This window comes from Tetrao urogallus (genome assembly GCF_951394365.1).
Source record: "Tetrao urogallus genome assembly, chromosome: 1".
Classification (NCBI taxonomy): domain Eukaryota; kingdom Metazoa; phylum Chordata; class Aves; order Galliformes; family Phasianidae; genus Tetrao; species Tetrao urogallus.
The window spans coordinates 169,387,815-169,403,821 of NC_136813.1; the positions used below are offsets into that span (position 1 = coordinate 169,387,815).

At 41.4% G+C, this 16,007-nt stretch overlaps 1 protein-coding gene across 1 annotated transcript in view; it reads left to right on the plus strand.

Annotated features, from left to right (window-relative positions):
• ST7 (suppression of tumorigenicity 7) overlaps window positions 1–16,007 on the plus strand; it is a gene marked incomplete at both ends in the record, with an annotated part of 132,888 nt that overhangs the window by 61,620 nt on the left and 55,261 nt on the right. Inside the window, one exon of the mRNA XM_079534631.1 lies at window positions 14,000–14,082. Within this exon, the coding sequence (XP_079390757.1) occupies window positions 14,000–14,082 (83 nt within the window). The remainder of the gene's footprint in view (window positions 1–13,999; window positions 14,083–16,007) is intronic.

Here is a 16,007-nt window from a genome sequence, read left to right on the forward strand (position 1 = left end):
CCCCACGCTATACTTCTTGCTGGATTTTGGGTGAATCAGCCCTGCCTAATGGCTCTTGTCTGATTGGACTGTTCAGTCCTTCTCTAGGCTGGGCAGATAGCACTGGCATAGCACCCAGCATTGCAGAAACTGATGGTGGATTCTATTCATGCGATTGAGCTGTTGCAGTGAAACAAATTCCATTTCTTGAACAAGATTATTTTCCTTCAAGGTCAGAGGAACTATTTAATTCATCCCTTAAATAAAGTAAGCCATGGTATTTCTTGTTCACGCTTCTTTCTGTGTCCAATCTGTCTGCTCATCAGCTGCTTTCTTGTAATGCGTTTCCCAACTTTTTGATTGAACTGTGGGGAAATTTGATTTTAGGAAAAGCTTTCAAAAGGATTTACTGAGAAAAATAAACTGTTCGATGTCATCAGGGACTTTGACTGGAGTTTATGCCCACTGGCATTAGATATGCATTTGGCCCATCACTGTTCACCTTCTGATGCAGCTGCATAAGGATAAGTGGCTGAACTCTGCAGAAACAGGTGCTGCTACCTGTCCTGGCAGAAACGGCATAGGCAGATGTTTTGCATTTCCAGATCCTACTCCAGTCTGAGACCATTTCAGTGCATGCTGATGGGATAGGAAAGTATATCTGCCTGTTTTTTTTAAATGACATTGCAAGTGGAAATTAAATTGGGCCAGATGGCAGCCAAGATGGATAACCTAAAGCTCAAAGAAGAGGAAGGAGCTGCCATAGAGGCAATCAAATTGGCGTATGCTGCAGAAATGGAGTCAAGAAGCTTTGAAGCTGGGCAGTGTGGAAGAATATGAGAGTGGCTTTTTGAGCTGGAGTTGTGTGCTGAGGAGTCAGCTCACACATCACCACAGTTCAGTCCTCGGCATCTGTACTGCTGCCTGAGCTACCCTGGGTCGCTTGAGAGCACTTCAGAACATGCAAATGCTGGCCTGCAGCAAGAAATCTTATTTAGCCCATCTGCAAGCAAAGCCTCTGTGCTTTCCCTGTCAGCTGCATGAAGGGTCTTGGAGATAAACATTTTGAAGAAAGGGAGCACAGCAGTGGTGGAAAAGCATCTGTCTGCTCAGGGCAAAACTGGGGAAGAAGCTATGTCTACATGGAGACAGCAGAGGCTGCTACTGAAGAATCCAGGCTTGTTTTGTTTATCAGTTTTCTTCTTTTTTTCTTGCTCGTTCAGTTTCGTGGCCCAGACTTGAGAAGAAATAGTGATGCTCCTCATGAATGAAGCACGGCACATGGAATCAGAGTGGTCGCTCCCCATGGCAGCCCAGTGAGGAGGCCTTGCCCCAGCTGCTCTGGGCCAGGTGCCTGCAGCTCAGCAGGGCCTGCTGCCATTGCTCGTTCACGTTTCTGTGCTGCCTGTTTACCTGTAGCTTTGCCTCAGCAATGCTTACCCAGAACAACTTTCTCTGGGTTATTCACCTGCGTTTCCAAACTCGTCGGTATGTGGAAGCCATCTGCTGTGTGCTTGTTCCGTGGCATTTCAGATCTGATGTGTGCCCACGCACTGGCATTCTCTGACAGCACTGACAGCAGCAGAACAGGCAGACAGTGCAGCGAGTGTGCTGTACTTCTAGACAGTGTCCTGTTGCCTTCCCTTTTTGCTTTGCCTCGCTGCATCCATTTCTCTCCACAAAGTGCAATGTTAAAAATACTAGAAATACTATTTTTTTTTAAACCAGTAAGAGCAGCATACTGAGAACCCTAATGAAACCATTGGAATAATCCTCATGTTTGAAACAAACTAATTTATGAAGATCTACCTGTGTGACAGTATTGAATTAACTTGGAAAACAGTTTAAAACCATTCCCTTGAAGGGAAGGCACCGCTCTGCAGAAGTCTAAAAACATGTTATAAGATTCCCACCCCGAGAGGTGCATTTCCCCACAAAACCGTGTTTATAATTCCCAGATAATTTAAAAAAAAAAAAAAAAGGAATTTATTTTTTTCATCCCAAAATTAAACATCCTCAGGGCATTGGCCTTAATGGGGGAAAAAAAGTGAGTTTCGAAAAGCAGGTTTTTTCTTGCGTTATACTTTTGTATACACTTTTACTGGTGTATTCATGCAGAAATCAACAAATCTTTCCCCATTGCATATCAGCAAAATACATTTTTAATACAGCTCTAAAATGTAGCATCTCTTGATGCCATCTCAGGCTCACAGACCTATTGGCATCTCTCACTTCTGGCTTCTGCTGCCGGCACTACCTCAGTGCGTGGCTTTGCTGAGCTGTGTTCAGGCATCGCTCTTTCCTCTTGTCTCCCCTACCTGTTTCCTTCAGGCAACAATGTCTTAACATGCTCAGGTGGTTCTCCCTGCCTTCCTGGGCTGATGACGTTTCTTCCTGAGTTTCAGATGGGATCTTTGCTCAGTAATAACTCTTTGGTATTAAGTAAAATATTGATTGCATAACATAAAGAAGGAGCTCTTCAAGAATCCATTCCTTAAGAATGTGGCTGGAACTTAGGATAAACTATTTTCTTTTTAAAAAAGTAATAAAGAAAATAGATGGTAACCATTTTGTGGGAGATCCAAAGCCAACATAGTAAGCTATCTGTAGCATTCACTTTTTCTGCTCAGGGGAGTTTTTAAGGCTGCAAAGCTATGTTATTTTTTTGTTTTTATACCTCTCTGGAGCTTTACTTCATCATTCATCCCCTATATATAATGCTAGCTGGCAAGTCTGCCTCATTGACTACTGTAGTGCTGACTACCGTGCTGTTCTGAGACAAGTGGACCAAGATCAGCTCTGCTGGAAAGCACTAAATGAAATACCTTTCTTTGAATGTAATCTTCTGTAATGCCTTCTTGATTCGGAGAAGGTCTGAGTGATTTACTTTACCAGCATTTTAGGAAGCTACTCCTTGGAAGCAACAGGGAAAACAGCAAAAGAGAACTTCTGATTCAGCACACAAAATGTTACTGAAGTCCTTTTCCAAGGCACTTGCATGGAAACTGAGCCCCAAAACACTGCATTCAGAGATTCACAAACAAGTCAGTTGTGAATATGGAGGCAGAACCTAAACTTTATTGCAAATTCTGTCTTGTTCTGTTATCATACATATTCCAGTGTTCATCTCTCTAATGGGCACTTCCAGTCAGAAAGTCAGTGGCCGTTCCCTTGGTGGTATTTTTGTTCTTTGAACAGTGAGCAGTAAGGGGTTTTTGAGTGTCCCAACTCCAAGCACTTAAACAGACTTACTCTGCTTTTGTGCCAAGTGGCATTTTGGAAAGCATTAAGTTAAGGACTCTGCCACAATAATTTTTGTTCCCTCTTTGAGTATTCTATAGGATACATTACTTTGGATGTATTACTGTACTGATTTTGGTATTCTGCCATTCTCAGTGCTTTCTTCTGGGTTTTTCTGATGAACCCATTGCTCATTTGGACGTGTGCATTCAGAGGGGAATCAGTTGCAAGATCTGCACACTCAGAGACCACTTTCCTATTGCCCACCCTCCAGTGCCAGATGGAAATGGTTCCCAGACACACATGTAGAGAAAATCAGGGAGTGGAAGTCCCCCAGTTGCTGAATCTTTTTGCTGGAGTCTCCCCACTCCAAGAAAAAGGGAGCTCCAGAAACTTCTACTACTGCATTAGGAAGAGACATTGCAAGTTTTATCTTCAAAGACAATTGTTCAAAGCTGATCCTTGTATATTAAATTAAAGAAGAGCTGAAAAAAGTCCCAATACAGTGATTATCACAATTAACCACCTGTGTCTGAGGATTAATGTGGCCATGGTTACTAGTCCTACATGAACTAATAAGAACAGAAGAGAAGCAAAGTGGTTGTGACGAAACCAAGCCATTTTTCACTGCCTGTTTTTGTGCATGGCCTTCCCAGGTCACTGAGCACATTGGTCACAGGTTACACAGCCTTCAGCCATGCTTGGAGATGGGGGCAGGCAGTGGGCTCTCGCTCTGTGCTCAGGCCCCAGGCTGAGATCCCGCAGCAGCTCTCACCTTTCTGACTCACTGCCTGCCCAACCAAAACCATTCTCTGGTTGCAGGCATTCAATTTGAGCTGTCTTGACCTGATTTTTGAGGAACTTGGAGTTCCCATAACTCATGTCAGAGCCACGGGAATTCCTGACCTGCATCATGAGACCCAGTGTGCACAGCAAAAGATAACATTGATGGCTAACCATGCAGGTGTGCTCTCCCTTCAGCAAAGCATCTAAACAGAAAATAGCCTGCTAAGCATGAAGAAAACTACTTCTTTTGGCTTCATCTGCTTTCTGCATCTTGGCATCTGCTGTTACTTGCAGTTTGATGTGGCATGACATGCCAAATATTTCCGGAGTTATTTTCTAAAATATGTGAGGATGCATTCTTCACCTGCTTGATATCTTCAGGGGAATTCAGACAGGTGAATATATTTGTTTTCACAGGTTGCAGGCTGTAGCTAAACGTGGGAGCTTCCAGACACTGTTGAATGTTTCACATAGGCTTTGAATTTGCAATTTAGAGCCAGTGCAGCATCTGAATGGGACAACTGCGGAGCTGAGAACACAGCGTATAGGAAGCCCTGTGCTGGTCTTATTTCTCATTTATCAAACATCTCATTTATCAAACACACCTTGTTGAGCTAATTCAGTCGTGCCTTTTTCACTTCTGTCTCCACACCAACATAACAGGAAATGAAATTGGAGGAAGAAGCTGTGGATCAGTGGAGGGCTGGGATCAGTGTGCTGGACTCCTGATGCATGCCCAGTGCCTGCAGGGTGCTTGAGCAGCCTTTGCTCCTGCTGTGTCCCCTCCGTGTGTGGGAAGAGGCCCACCTCTGAGCAGATCTCATGCTTCTAATGAGAAGAAAGGAAAAGAAGACACTATTGTGTGGAACACAGTTTGACAGTTATTTTTAGCCAAGTCATCCACAGCTCCTTTCTGGAATTAAAACCATCAGATATTCAGTAAGAAAAACTGTGGGTGTATTGAGCTGCCTTTACTCCTGGGATTTCATCAAAGGCTAAATCAAGTCACATCTTTATTGTTCATGCTAATGACATAATCTAAGTACTGTTTTATTTGTCTCTCAGAAAATGAAGCAAGCTTTAAAACCATGGCCAGACCAGTTCTGTCTGATGTCCCAGACCTCTGGAGGAAGCAGCATTTGAGAAAGACTTGCTGTCTGCAGGGACAGAGGATCTCCTGGCCACCAGCTGATAGTGTTTTAAAGGTCTAACTTAGCACTCTGCTTCCCTGCAGCCCATGTGAGCCCTCACCATCCATTTCCTGTGGTTTTGTGTGGAAGTTGTTTCTCTGGAGATCATTCTGTCGAAAATTTTTATTATATAAAATTCACCACCAAAGTTGGTCTCCGCATCACCTGGGACCTGAATGCAGATTTCAGTTTTATCTACAGAGTTGCCAGAGCCTTTTATATTTTAATAAGTTTTGGGTGTCCCAGGAGACTGCTAGACAATGGAAATCATACTGCACTTGTCAAACTTGGTGCTGTGCTTTTTGTGAAAATCCCCAAAAGTGAGGCAAAGAGCTCCAAATTGTCTACTGAACTTGTCTTCTCTTCCGTTTGGTATGAGTGTTATGTGAGTCACTCAGCTTGAAGAGCGCTCTGAAAGGGAAAATTGATTATTAAATACAGAACCATAATGAATCACACTTGCTTGAAAATTTTCTTTTTGTGCTACACTACCCATGCCATCAGTTATTGGAAACAAATCCCTGCTGCATGTGGAAATTTAAAATAGCTAGGTTAGAGACAAATGGTACGAATGCCCTATTGATTTTGTAAGTAGGAAGCGAAGATCAGTTTTCAGTGACAAAATATTAGCTGTTGTGGATCTCTGGGGAATTTTCATGAGGTTACTGCCTCTAATTACAACATTGTTTTCCAGTTACCTCTGTTCCAAGAAGCACCTTGCTACTTCTTATGTGCAAAGAGATCGGAATCTTAGAGACTCTTAAAATAGATGTGTTATATATGGAAGCTGTCAAGGTCAGGATAGAGATGTCAGGAACAGAACATTTCTCCAGAATTTAAAACAAACAAACAATGAAAAAACCTGTCTGAAAGATTCATTACATGTACTTTACAACCATACTTTCTGATTATTTTTTTTTTCTTTTCTGAGACAGTGTTTTAATGCATAAAAGATGATGATCCTCATCTTTGTGTGCATATGGATGCAACACACAAGTCAGGGTGGAAGATGCACACTGCTGTGTCTGTAGGGTTAGTGCTCATATAGAATTCTGCCCGGCACAAAAGGAGGCTGCAGGGCAGCAGGTGTTCTGTTCACGTGCCTCTCCTTTTAGCATGGGAACACCTACTCTGAGAGTCCCTGAATAATAGGAAGCCAGGGGTTATTTTGGCTTTTGTGGAAGGCCAGTAGCTGGTTGTGAAAACTCTTGGCACGATTTGTCTCTCCAGAGTGGATTAGCCTTTGTTATCTACAGCCTTTAAATTAGTCACTGTGGCAAACTTTTAGTTAAGGGTGTTCTTAGGCAGCTAATGAACCAAAAGCAAAGAGCCAAGGCAGCTGGTTCTTCCCTGGGCGTTGCTACAGGAGAGGACAAAACTTAGGCTGTGAGAGAACTGTGCTAATCCATTAATTGTCTTAAGTGACTCCAGTTAATGAGGTTTAGTTAATTGGCTTTTGTTTTAATACAGCTTTGAGAGGCTAAAGAACATAGATCTGTGTAACGCCTCAGAAGGAGGGACAGTTAAGGTAAACAGGTAAGTCTGACTTCACAAACAAAAACTGGATATAACCATATCATTTCTGTTATACCAGTGGTAGTTGATGTCTAGAGAAATTTTGAAGTACAATGTGAATTTGTTTGAATACTTTGTGGTTGGAGTGGAACACCACGAGCTGCCCATGGAGGTGTGCAGAGCCAAAGACGCCATATAACATTGCGTGGTGAAGGAAATACCCCTTCACAAATCTGAGAGCATTCTTCCACATGCAGTACATCACTTACATAGCAATTAGGACCAGGACTCTTATGCTTTTTGAAATGTTAAAATATGCAGGGGAGGCGTTGGCAGTGTTTCAGATCAGCTGACAAGCAAACTAATTTTAGGAGAATAAAGGTTGAAAATGTTGCAAGAGAATTTAGCTAAGAACCGATGAACAACCAGATGTTACATGCACACATCTCTAAAAATCCAAATATCAGTACTTTTGCACAACATATCATTCTTCATCCTTCGTGTTTCATTCTTAATTGGTCCGGTTCTTCCCCCCCATTCCTGCATTATTAGTAGCAGCAGCTTGCTTTTAGCAGCAGGGCACTGTGCTGGCCATAAAGAAATGCATGGCACAGTTTAATCCCTGGCAGATGAGGGCTGTAAGGTCCCAGGAAATGTTTTCTCCCTCATTTTTCTTTTACTTAAATGTAAATGCTGGGGTTGATTGGTGGTGGCACTTTTTTTAAACAGAGTTTTTTTGCTGCCAATAATTAGCAAATCTTGGTATTCAGTCACCGTGCTCTACAATTAACAGGAGCTGTGTAATTACCTCATGTCACCACTGCATTGTGAATGCAGGAGGAAATGTCCCCCATCCTTTGGCAGGGAAAGCAAATGTAGCAGCTACTTTGCATGACAGTGGCTGCTTCTGTGAAGGAAAGTTGATCTTTTTTTCTTTTTACTTTGTTCTTCCCAAAGGTAAAAAGGTCATGGTCTTAGACAAATGGAACAGCAAAGTACTCTGATGGAGCCTGCCTATCCTACGTTGATTTTAGTATTTAAATTCATACCAGAGAATGGTTTTGGGGGGTCGGTATATTGGGTCCTGTATCTGTGCGTAGCCTGGGGGAAAGTGCATCAGCTATTATTAGCAGCTGCTGAAGCACTGATGCACCCTGTGGCACTGATGTACTGTGATGTGCTGGGCTCTGGGCTGTGGCCGAGCAGCGATTGCTGCCGCTCCTCCATGGGAGTAGGAAATTCTGGGAAGATACATGAATGGTGACAGCAAGCTTGTGACAAGGCTCTGGGTATATTTAATGCTGTAGAATAACTTGTTGACAGTACTGCTTCCCAAAATGACCAAAGCTGTTAGCATTGACAGCGTGGTTTCTCTCCAGTGAAAGATACCTCTGATCACAAACCAGAAATAGCTTTTGTTTACACTCGTGTTACATCTGTAATTTCTCATGTGCGTTTTTTGCTTTTGCTGTTCTTGACTCTTCTACCTTTCTTTCTACACGCTATTCAGAGTCCATTAGTTATCTGAAGTAATAGATACCTTTTGGCAAAGCACCATTTATTCTCACCTGGGCTGTGGTCCAGCATTCCCAGAGCAATAGATCACTGGCCATGAGATGAGTCTCCAGATGTCTGAATGTGACTCCTGTTCAGCCTCATGCCTTTAGGACAAGTGTGGGTGGTTGAACAGAGTGAGTGGCATCTGGATTTCCTCGTGCACAGCACAGAGGTACGGATTGTTCCTGCCTGGAATGGCCACATGTCTGTTTCTGAGTGTCAAAAGTTGTCAAGATTTGAAAACAGACTGACAAAAAAGGTCTTAAAGAAGGAAGTTGCATAGAATTTACGACAACTCAAGTAAAAATAGTCCTCAATTCACCAGATTCTTAAACTTTCGAATGTTCACTTTCTTCAGTCTGAAGAAGTGGGGAAAAAAAAAATGCAATCTTTGTAGCTTTCCCAGGGAAAACCCTGATAAATGGTAAAGGTTTTGTTTGGTTTTTCTTGTCTGTGGTTTTAGGTTAGGGGTTGTTTTTGTAATTTTGTTCTTAAGGCAGTATCCCATGCTAACTTTAAATCTGATGTGGTTTGTAGCTGTGTTGAACTGGAGGCCTTCACAGTATGGAATGCATAATTCTGCGTGACCTTAGCATGGTTTCCCATATTGCCGAAATTCTTCTGAGATTCAGCTTGAGCCTTCAAAAAGGTTATGTATAAATAGTTCAGTTAGTGCAGAGCATGCAGCGTTTCCTACTCAGAGAGGAGGATTTTATACAGGCATTAAAATAACTGAACTTTATGTCACTCTTTACTAACACTTGGGTAGATCAGCTCTGCTCTGCTGTGACAGCTCTGGACTAGGGACTCCATTAATCCACATGGGGCCACTGTGAAATAAGCTGGCCACCATGAACGGCAGCTGGAGGGGATTTTTGTAGTGAAAAGCAGCTGAGCTGAAGTGCCCGAGGCCTTCAACAACAGCATCTTCTTAGCTTGTCATCCTGCAGGGGTTGGGCTCCTGGCACTGGCATTAGGAATTCTCATTGTTTTGCATACTAAGCAAATTCTGTGGAGGGGGAGACAGTGAAATTTCTTAGTGACATGGGAATTGTAGCCATGATGACGTAAGGACAGCAGTGCACAAGAAGGGCTCTGTGACTGTAAGCTTCTCTGTTTCTCCTGATTATTCGTGCTCATAAACGTTGCTACTGTACTGAGAAACTGTGTCTCACCAAAGAGCATGGAGATTCCAGCACAAAAAGAGCTGTGATTTCATGCATATTTCAATATACTTGGATTTTTTTTCGGCTTGATCTTTAATTCTGAGTCTACAGCGCATCTTCTTATTTCTTCTAAGTCATTGGTGTTTATTTAACTCTTTCAGAATATAACATTCTGTCTAGGTGATGATTTTTCCTCTTAAGTACAACAAATGATGAAGTCTTTGCTTTGGCTGTTTGTGTGTATGATTTGCTGTAACACTGCTATTAATTGTTTATTAGCACTCTTCAGAGCAAACAAACTGGTCTCAAATACAGAAGTAGGTAACAGCATTGCCATTTTTTGTCCTTCTGGGAATAGCCAGTAGTTTGCAATGCTCCCACCCCTAAGGAGATGGCATCAGCTTTAAGAACATTTCAGTCTCCTCTTTTATCAGCCTCAACAGCCTGCTGCTTGAGTGCTTTATTAGCCTGCCTGCCAGGAATTGAATTGGGTCTAAATTCATCTGTGTGAGCGTGCACAGTTAACAATGACATAATAATCCTTCCCTAGATGTTATACAGTAGGATGGAATGATTTGTCAGTGTCATGCAGGCAATGCTGGAAATGTAAAGAGTGCCTTATTCTGAATGAGTCAAGCATGATTAAAATGAAAGCAATAAAGAGATGGGAAGAAAGGCAGGGGGCTTATTTTTATGGCCAGGAGCCTCTCATGAGCAGGCATGCTTGGTTTGTTTAGACAATGTTTATAGGTCATGCTGGTTTTCTTTACAGAAACACAGGCCCTACTGTATTCCATCATCTCCACTAACACACCTAAAATAAATCATTCATCATCAAAAGCCAATGGAAATTGGGATTTAACCATAGATTCAAACAAGTTGACAGTGAAGGCACATCAGGCGTTTGTTAAACATAGGCAAGGTTTTCTTTCTGGATATTAGTTATATGCCTTTTTGATGCTACCAAGTCACGGATGAAAGCTGTTAATCCATGCTGAGTAAGTGTGCCATCTTCCCTTCCTGGACACAAACAATTGGCCATAGGATGCATGTTACGAATTCCTAAGGAAAGACAGCCACCTGTGGTGTTCTCCTTGGCTCCTTTGTTCTGCAGTCATCATTTCAGCTCTTGCTTCTCAGAAAATGCTCAGGCTCTTCATTCCTGCTATTTCATTACGGGGAAATAGAGATAAAAAAAACCTGCTATGCAAATTTAGATAGATGGACATTTAGCATTATCTGATGATATCCAGTTTACAGCAACACATTGGAGGAGGTCTGGGTCCAATGTAGGTGCAGGAAGGGACGTAGAAATTAGGTAGCTAACACAGATAGTGATTTCTTCAGTGTCAGAATACTGTATATGAAAAAATATTCTTTTTCTCTTTTTTTAATAAAGATGCACATAAGATATCCTGAAAAGTGAATTGATTTTTACTTCGGTGATTAACATTACAATAACTAGAACTTGATATATTTCCATTAAAATGATGACTAGATTCTCACTGACTTCAGCATTAAAAAAGTCTGACCACAAATCCTCCAGTGCTTAGTTTTACTGTTTTGGAAATGTGTTTTATATTAGAAAGTGTTTGCTTTGGTTAATAGTATTTACAGAGACAGAGGAATGGGGAAGGTGGTTAATAATTGGCAGAAGTTGATAGTTTCCGTAATGGAACAGAAGATTCTTTTATTAATCAGTGGGAAGAACAGTAAAAGGATTAGAGATACAGGGAAGATAGGAAGCTCTTGTAATTGCGTGTAACTGTAGCAAATGAACAGAGCTGGTCTGGTGAGCAGGGAGTCTGGTCTGTGCAGTCTGAGAGCATCCAGTTTGCACCTGCTCACCTTGCCAGCTCCCAGAATTAAGCTGTAAAAGGGAGCAACTGCAGCAGTGTGAATGGATGCCCCTGTACAGTAAGCAAAGTAAAGCAGCAGTACTGGTGCAAGCAAAAGATAAATAAAATCCTATCTCCATTCAGATCTGATTGATGTCTATAAATCAGTATAAATTGCTTGCAGCAGATGTGGTGACAGACAAAAACTACCGGCGTTCTACTCACTTCGCTCTACTGATGAGCACCTTGGAGTTTAATTTGTGGGGAAGGCTTTTCCAAATGTGGATGCATTTCTCAAAGTGATTTTTATTGATGACAGTTGGTAATGATAAGTGAGTATGTTATCACTGCTTAAGCTATTTTATTCTCTCTGCAACATTTCTTAGTGAAAGAGGTGATAGAAACTTAAAGCAAATATCCAATATCTATATTCATTGCTACCTTTGTGGAATCTTCTGTAACGTGACAGGTGTAGGTGGCTTCACAGCTTTGGTAAATTTTTGAGGGTTTTGTATTTAATACTCTTGGAAATCAAATTTCTTCCAAAGTACTCTTTCCAGTTTAACTGGAAATATTCCAGTATTCCATGAGCTATGGCATAGGAGCAGAAGTGAAATCCCCTCTGTGAGGACTCCTGCTGCTCAGCTCTCCACATTACTGCAGGGTATGCACAGCCATGCTCCTCACAGGGCACTGTCTCCTGGGAATGTCTTGACTTAAGCAGAAGAAGCTGTCTGAAATATCCCTGGGGACACTGACTATGTCTCTGCTTTACATTTGCATTCCAGAATGAGCAATGTTTCTTCCAAAGGACTTGTGGGTCATTTGTAGATGCTGAAGCTATTTTGGTGTTTCTCTTCCTCCTCTTTCTTTATGGATGTTGGGACTGGGATAAGCAGGGACTGCTATTTCAAAGCCGATTTGTATTAGGCCTTAAAAAAAAATAATAAGTGGGAACAGGAAAAAAAGCAACGAGGTGTATGAAAATCCCAACTGTTGAGCCAGAGCTAGTATAAATCTGTATAGCTCCATGGCACATGTTAAGATTGGGAACGTTGTGCAGATCTACTCCAGCCAACAATGTAGCACCATTCTCATCTGTGAGAGAAAAGCTAGATGGAATTAAAACCCACAGACTAGACCTTTGCTGTGTGCTTAGTGCTATTCCAGTGAAGCACAACATGATACATTTTAATAATTTATGGCATCTTCAAGGAAAAGGAAAAAAAAAAAAACACCTAAAACCAGTAAATAGCTGAAATCCAGGCAAAGCAGCTGATTTGCAGGGTTTCAATCACTTTTAGAAAACAATTTTCTATTTTACTGGTCATGGAAAATTAATTGTGTGTTTGATGATTTGTATCATGCTGTTGCTGTCTTCTCCTCATTTTTTGGCTCCGTTTTCATTGATTTCAGCAAGTGTCACTTCTGAAGGGAACAGAATGAGCTGGGGGCCTCCCGCCCACATATCCAACTCTGTCATCATCGTTTTTAAATGCCTGTTCAGTAATCTGCTCGAAGCCTTTAAACTTACCTGCTTACTGTTGTTTGTTCTCTCCTCAGTCACAGATGCAAGGGTATTTTGCCTGCACACACACGCATACACGTACAAATATGTATATATGAATGTACACATGGGAGTATATGAGAAGTACTTCAGGATTGGTTAAGGGTAAGACTAAGTGAGGTTTTTCACAGATGATGCTCTAACCTCCTATGTAGTTTAATGGACAGCACTTTCATTCATAGAAGATGGAAGTGATGAACTGATGGGTAGTTGAAAAGTTTTCTTAATGCATCTGGGATTTAGCAAAAGAACTCTAATGCTCTCTAGCAGCTTCTGTAAGAGTATCCTAAAACTAATAAAAGATTATGTTATTTTCTTAAACCCATCGGGATTTTCCATGAGGGGCTGAGCAAGACTACCTGATGATTCTCTCAGCAGCTTCCAAAATGACTTAAAAAGTTGCTTGAATTTCCAGGAACGCGTACAAATGGATTTGTTATTCCTTGCAGCTCATTGGGCTTTGCTTCTGCCTTGTATTTCAGATTATCTGTATAGTTATCCTGGGTTGGTTTGTTTGTCGGTTGCTTTTGTTTGTTAGTTTTGGTGGTGGTGCTGGTGGTTTTTTTCATAATTGTATCAAAAGATCTGCTAGGTCTTTTCATAACCTGTTTTATGCACTTATGCACTATTGCTGTACCATTTGAGTGGTCCACAAATATTAATACAGAGGAATGGGTTAGGGAAATGCTGTTATCTCCTATTTTCCAAGCAAGATAATGAAAGCAAATGGAGGCACTGAAAAGTAAGAGGTTTTAAAAAATGTCTTGGTGGTTTCACCAGGATCATGCAGGGTGTTGAAACAAGGTTGAAGGCAGCACACTGACGCCAACCCTGGCATGGATCTCTTCCATGCATCGTGAGGAATCCTGCAGTCAGTGGCAGTGGAACGCTGACAGGGATGGCAAAGACCCATCTGTGTGTGCAACTGTTTCACACTGCCTTCTGATTGACTCTGCTGTGAAAAAAAAACTCGGCATGTGGCAGTCTAATGTTCAGCTTTGCTGCGTTGGGCAGATGAAACAGGATGTTCTTTAAACCTTTTTGTTAGAATTAAACTCATAACTTAATTGGAGTGGGAGAACAGCTGGGAGGAAGAGGAGACACAACAGGAGAGCATGTCCTGCTCTTGTACTCATGGTTTCCTCTCTTCTTCTTTTTCAGTGAGTATGTTTTTGAACACGTTAACCCCCAAGTTCTATGTTGCCCTGACGGGCACTTCCTCATTAATCTCGGGACTTATTTTGGTAAGTACTGGATATATTAATACTACTTTATCAATGTATTTTATTATCCAGAATGGGATGTTAGACTTTGTGGGTGTCATTATTTTTTTTTTTTAGAGCTTTAATGGGTGCCATATTTTTTTTCTAATCTAACATTTCTGCAGTGCATAAATTTGTACTGTTTCTGTGGGAAAAATAAAAGGAGAAAATACTTCATCACAATATGCCTTAGAAGAAAAAAAAGCTTGAAGGACACTGTGTCCCACTAACAAACAACCCTATAATAAATCAGAACAAGTGCTCATGCATTAAGCCTTTTTGTTGACAGGTACTACAGAAATAAAGAGAGTGGTGATAAGAGGAATGGGAGAGGCACCATCTCTCTCAGCTTAGCCTGCTCCTTTTAGAAAGCTAAGGCAGGATTTACTAGAGGAAAAGCAAACAGAATGGTAGCAATGAACCTACTTTTAGGGCAAAAATTCAAAGGGATGATTATTTTAGATCTTCACTATTACAATCTTTCTCAATTTATGTCTGCCTATTTGTTGAAAGGTCTAATGAATATTTTCAAACCCCTTAAAAAAAACCTTCTCTAGAATATAATACCTGAGAGCTTCAGCACACATATTGATATAATGGAACAAATCATTATGCCATCATAGCACAGGAGTACAAAACAAAGCATTTGCTCTGGATTTTGCTCAATATTTTCAGAGAAACAAACTGAAATTAAAAATAATCTTAACAATCCCTAAGGTGTACTTAGGATATTGTCCTTATATTGGGCCTGGATACTGAGTGCTGCCTTTTGACTGACAGAAGGGAGTGTCATCTTTGCTTTATTTTACTTTGTTCTATCAGCCTTAGGTCCTGTGTCTAAAACCAAGTGCATGCTTTTAAAAACTGCTGGATGAAAGCTGTAGACCTTCCCTCCCCATACCAAACTAGGCTCTTAATTGTAAGACCAGAAGGCCAGTTTTAGGTGTTTCGTTACCGTGGTGGTAAATGGAAAAAGAGAAACATCACCAGGAGCTGGTTAGCATCACTGTGTATCTGCTGACCTCAAACGATTTCTCACTTACTTCCACATTATTTATTGTAGATGTAGATAGAGAAATGCCTTCCTTGATTCCTAAATGCCAATGAGACTCATCACTTAGATGATTTCAGGTATAAAGCATCAGGTGCACTGCTGCTCTGCCTTGCTCTGGGACTTATTTGTAGCAGAAGGCAATTACTTAATGTTTGTACCTTGAGCATTCATCAAGATTATATGGATTGAACCCCAAAGCACAGGACAGAGCTCTGGAGACATCAGTTGTTTCAGAATGCGAACACTGAGGCTCAGGAGGCAGGCCTATAATGCTTGGGTTCTGTTCAGTGCAGTTCACTTACTCATATGCACAGCAAGAGGCTACTGAGTGTAAAATTCAGTAATCTCAGTAATCTCACCAGAAGAAAGAAGGATTCAAGAGGCCAGGTCCCAGCAACAAGATGCTGAGGAATGAGGGAAGTACGTGGGTTCCACAGGCACAATTCCGTACTTGCTGTTGGATGGTGAAGGCAGCTGGAGGAGTCAGCAAGAAAAAAAGAGCCTGTGTGTGTGGAGACAAAGAATCAAACAGGAGCTAAGACCCTAGAGAAAGACTAAATTCTCTGTAACTAAATTCCCTGAGTATAGCATGATTACAGGTGCAGTACACTTTGTGCTGTGGTCGTGAAGGCAACCTCTGAAGAAGGAGCTCAGTAAGAGACTTGTGAGCAAGAAATTTCTAAGTGCGATACTTTGATGGAAAGTACAAGAAACGGGTAGGATGTAGTGATGACATGATGAAGGGGAAAAAGGGCATCTATAGAAGAGATGAAATTGAGTGATCCCTAGCCAGAAAAATTCAGTAAGTGGTGCATGACAAAGTTCTCTATGAGTAAATTGAAGGAGCAGTGAA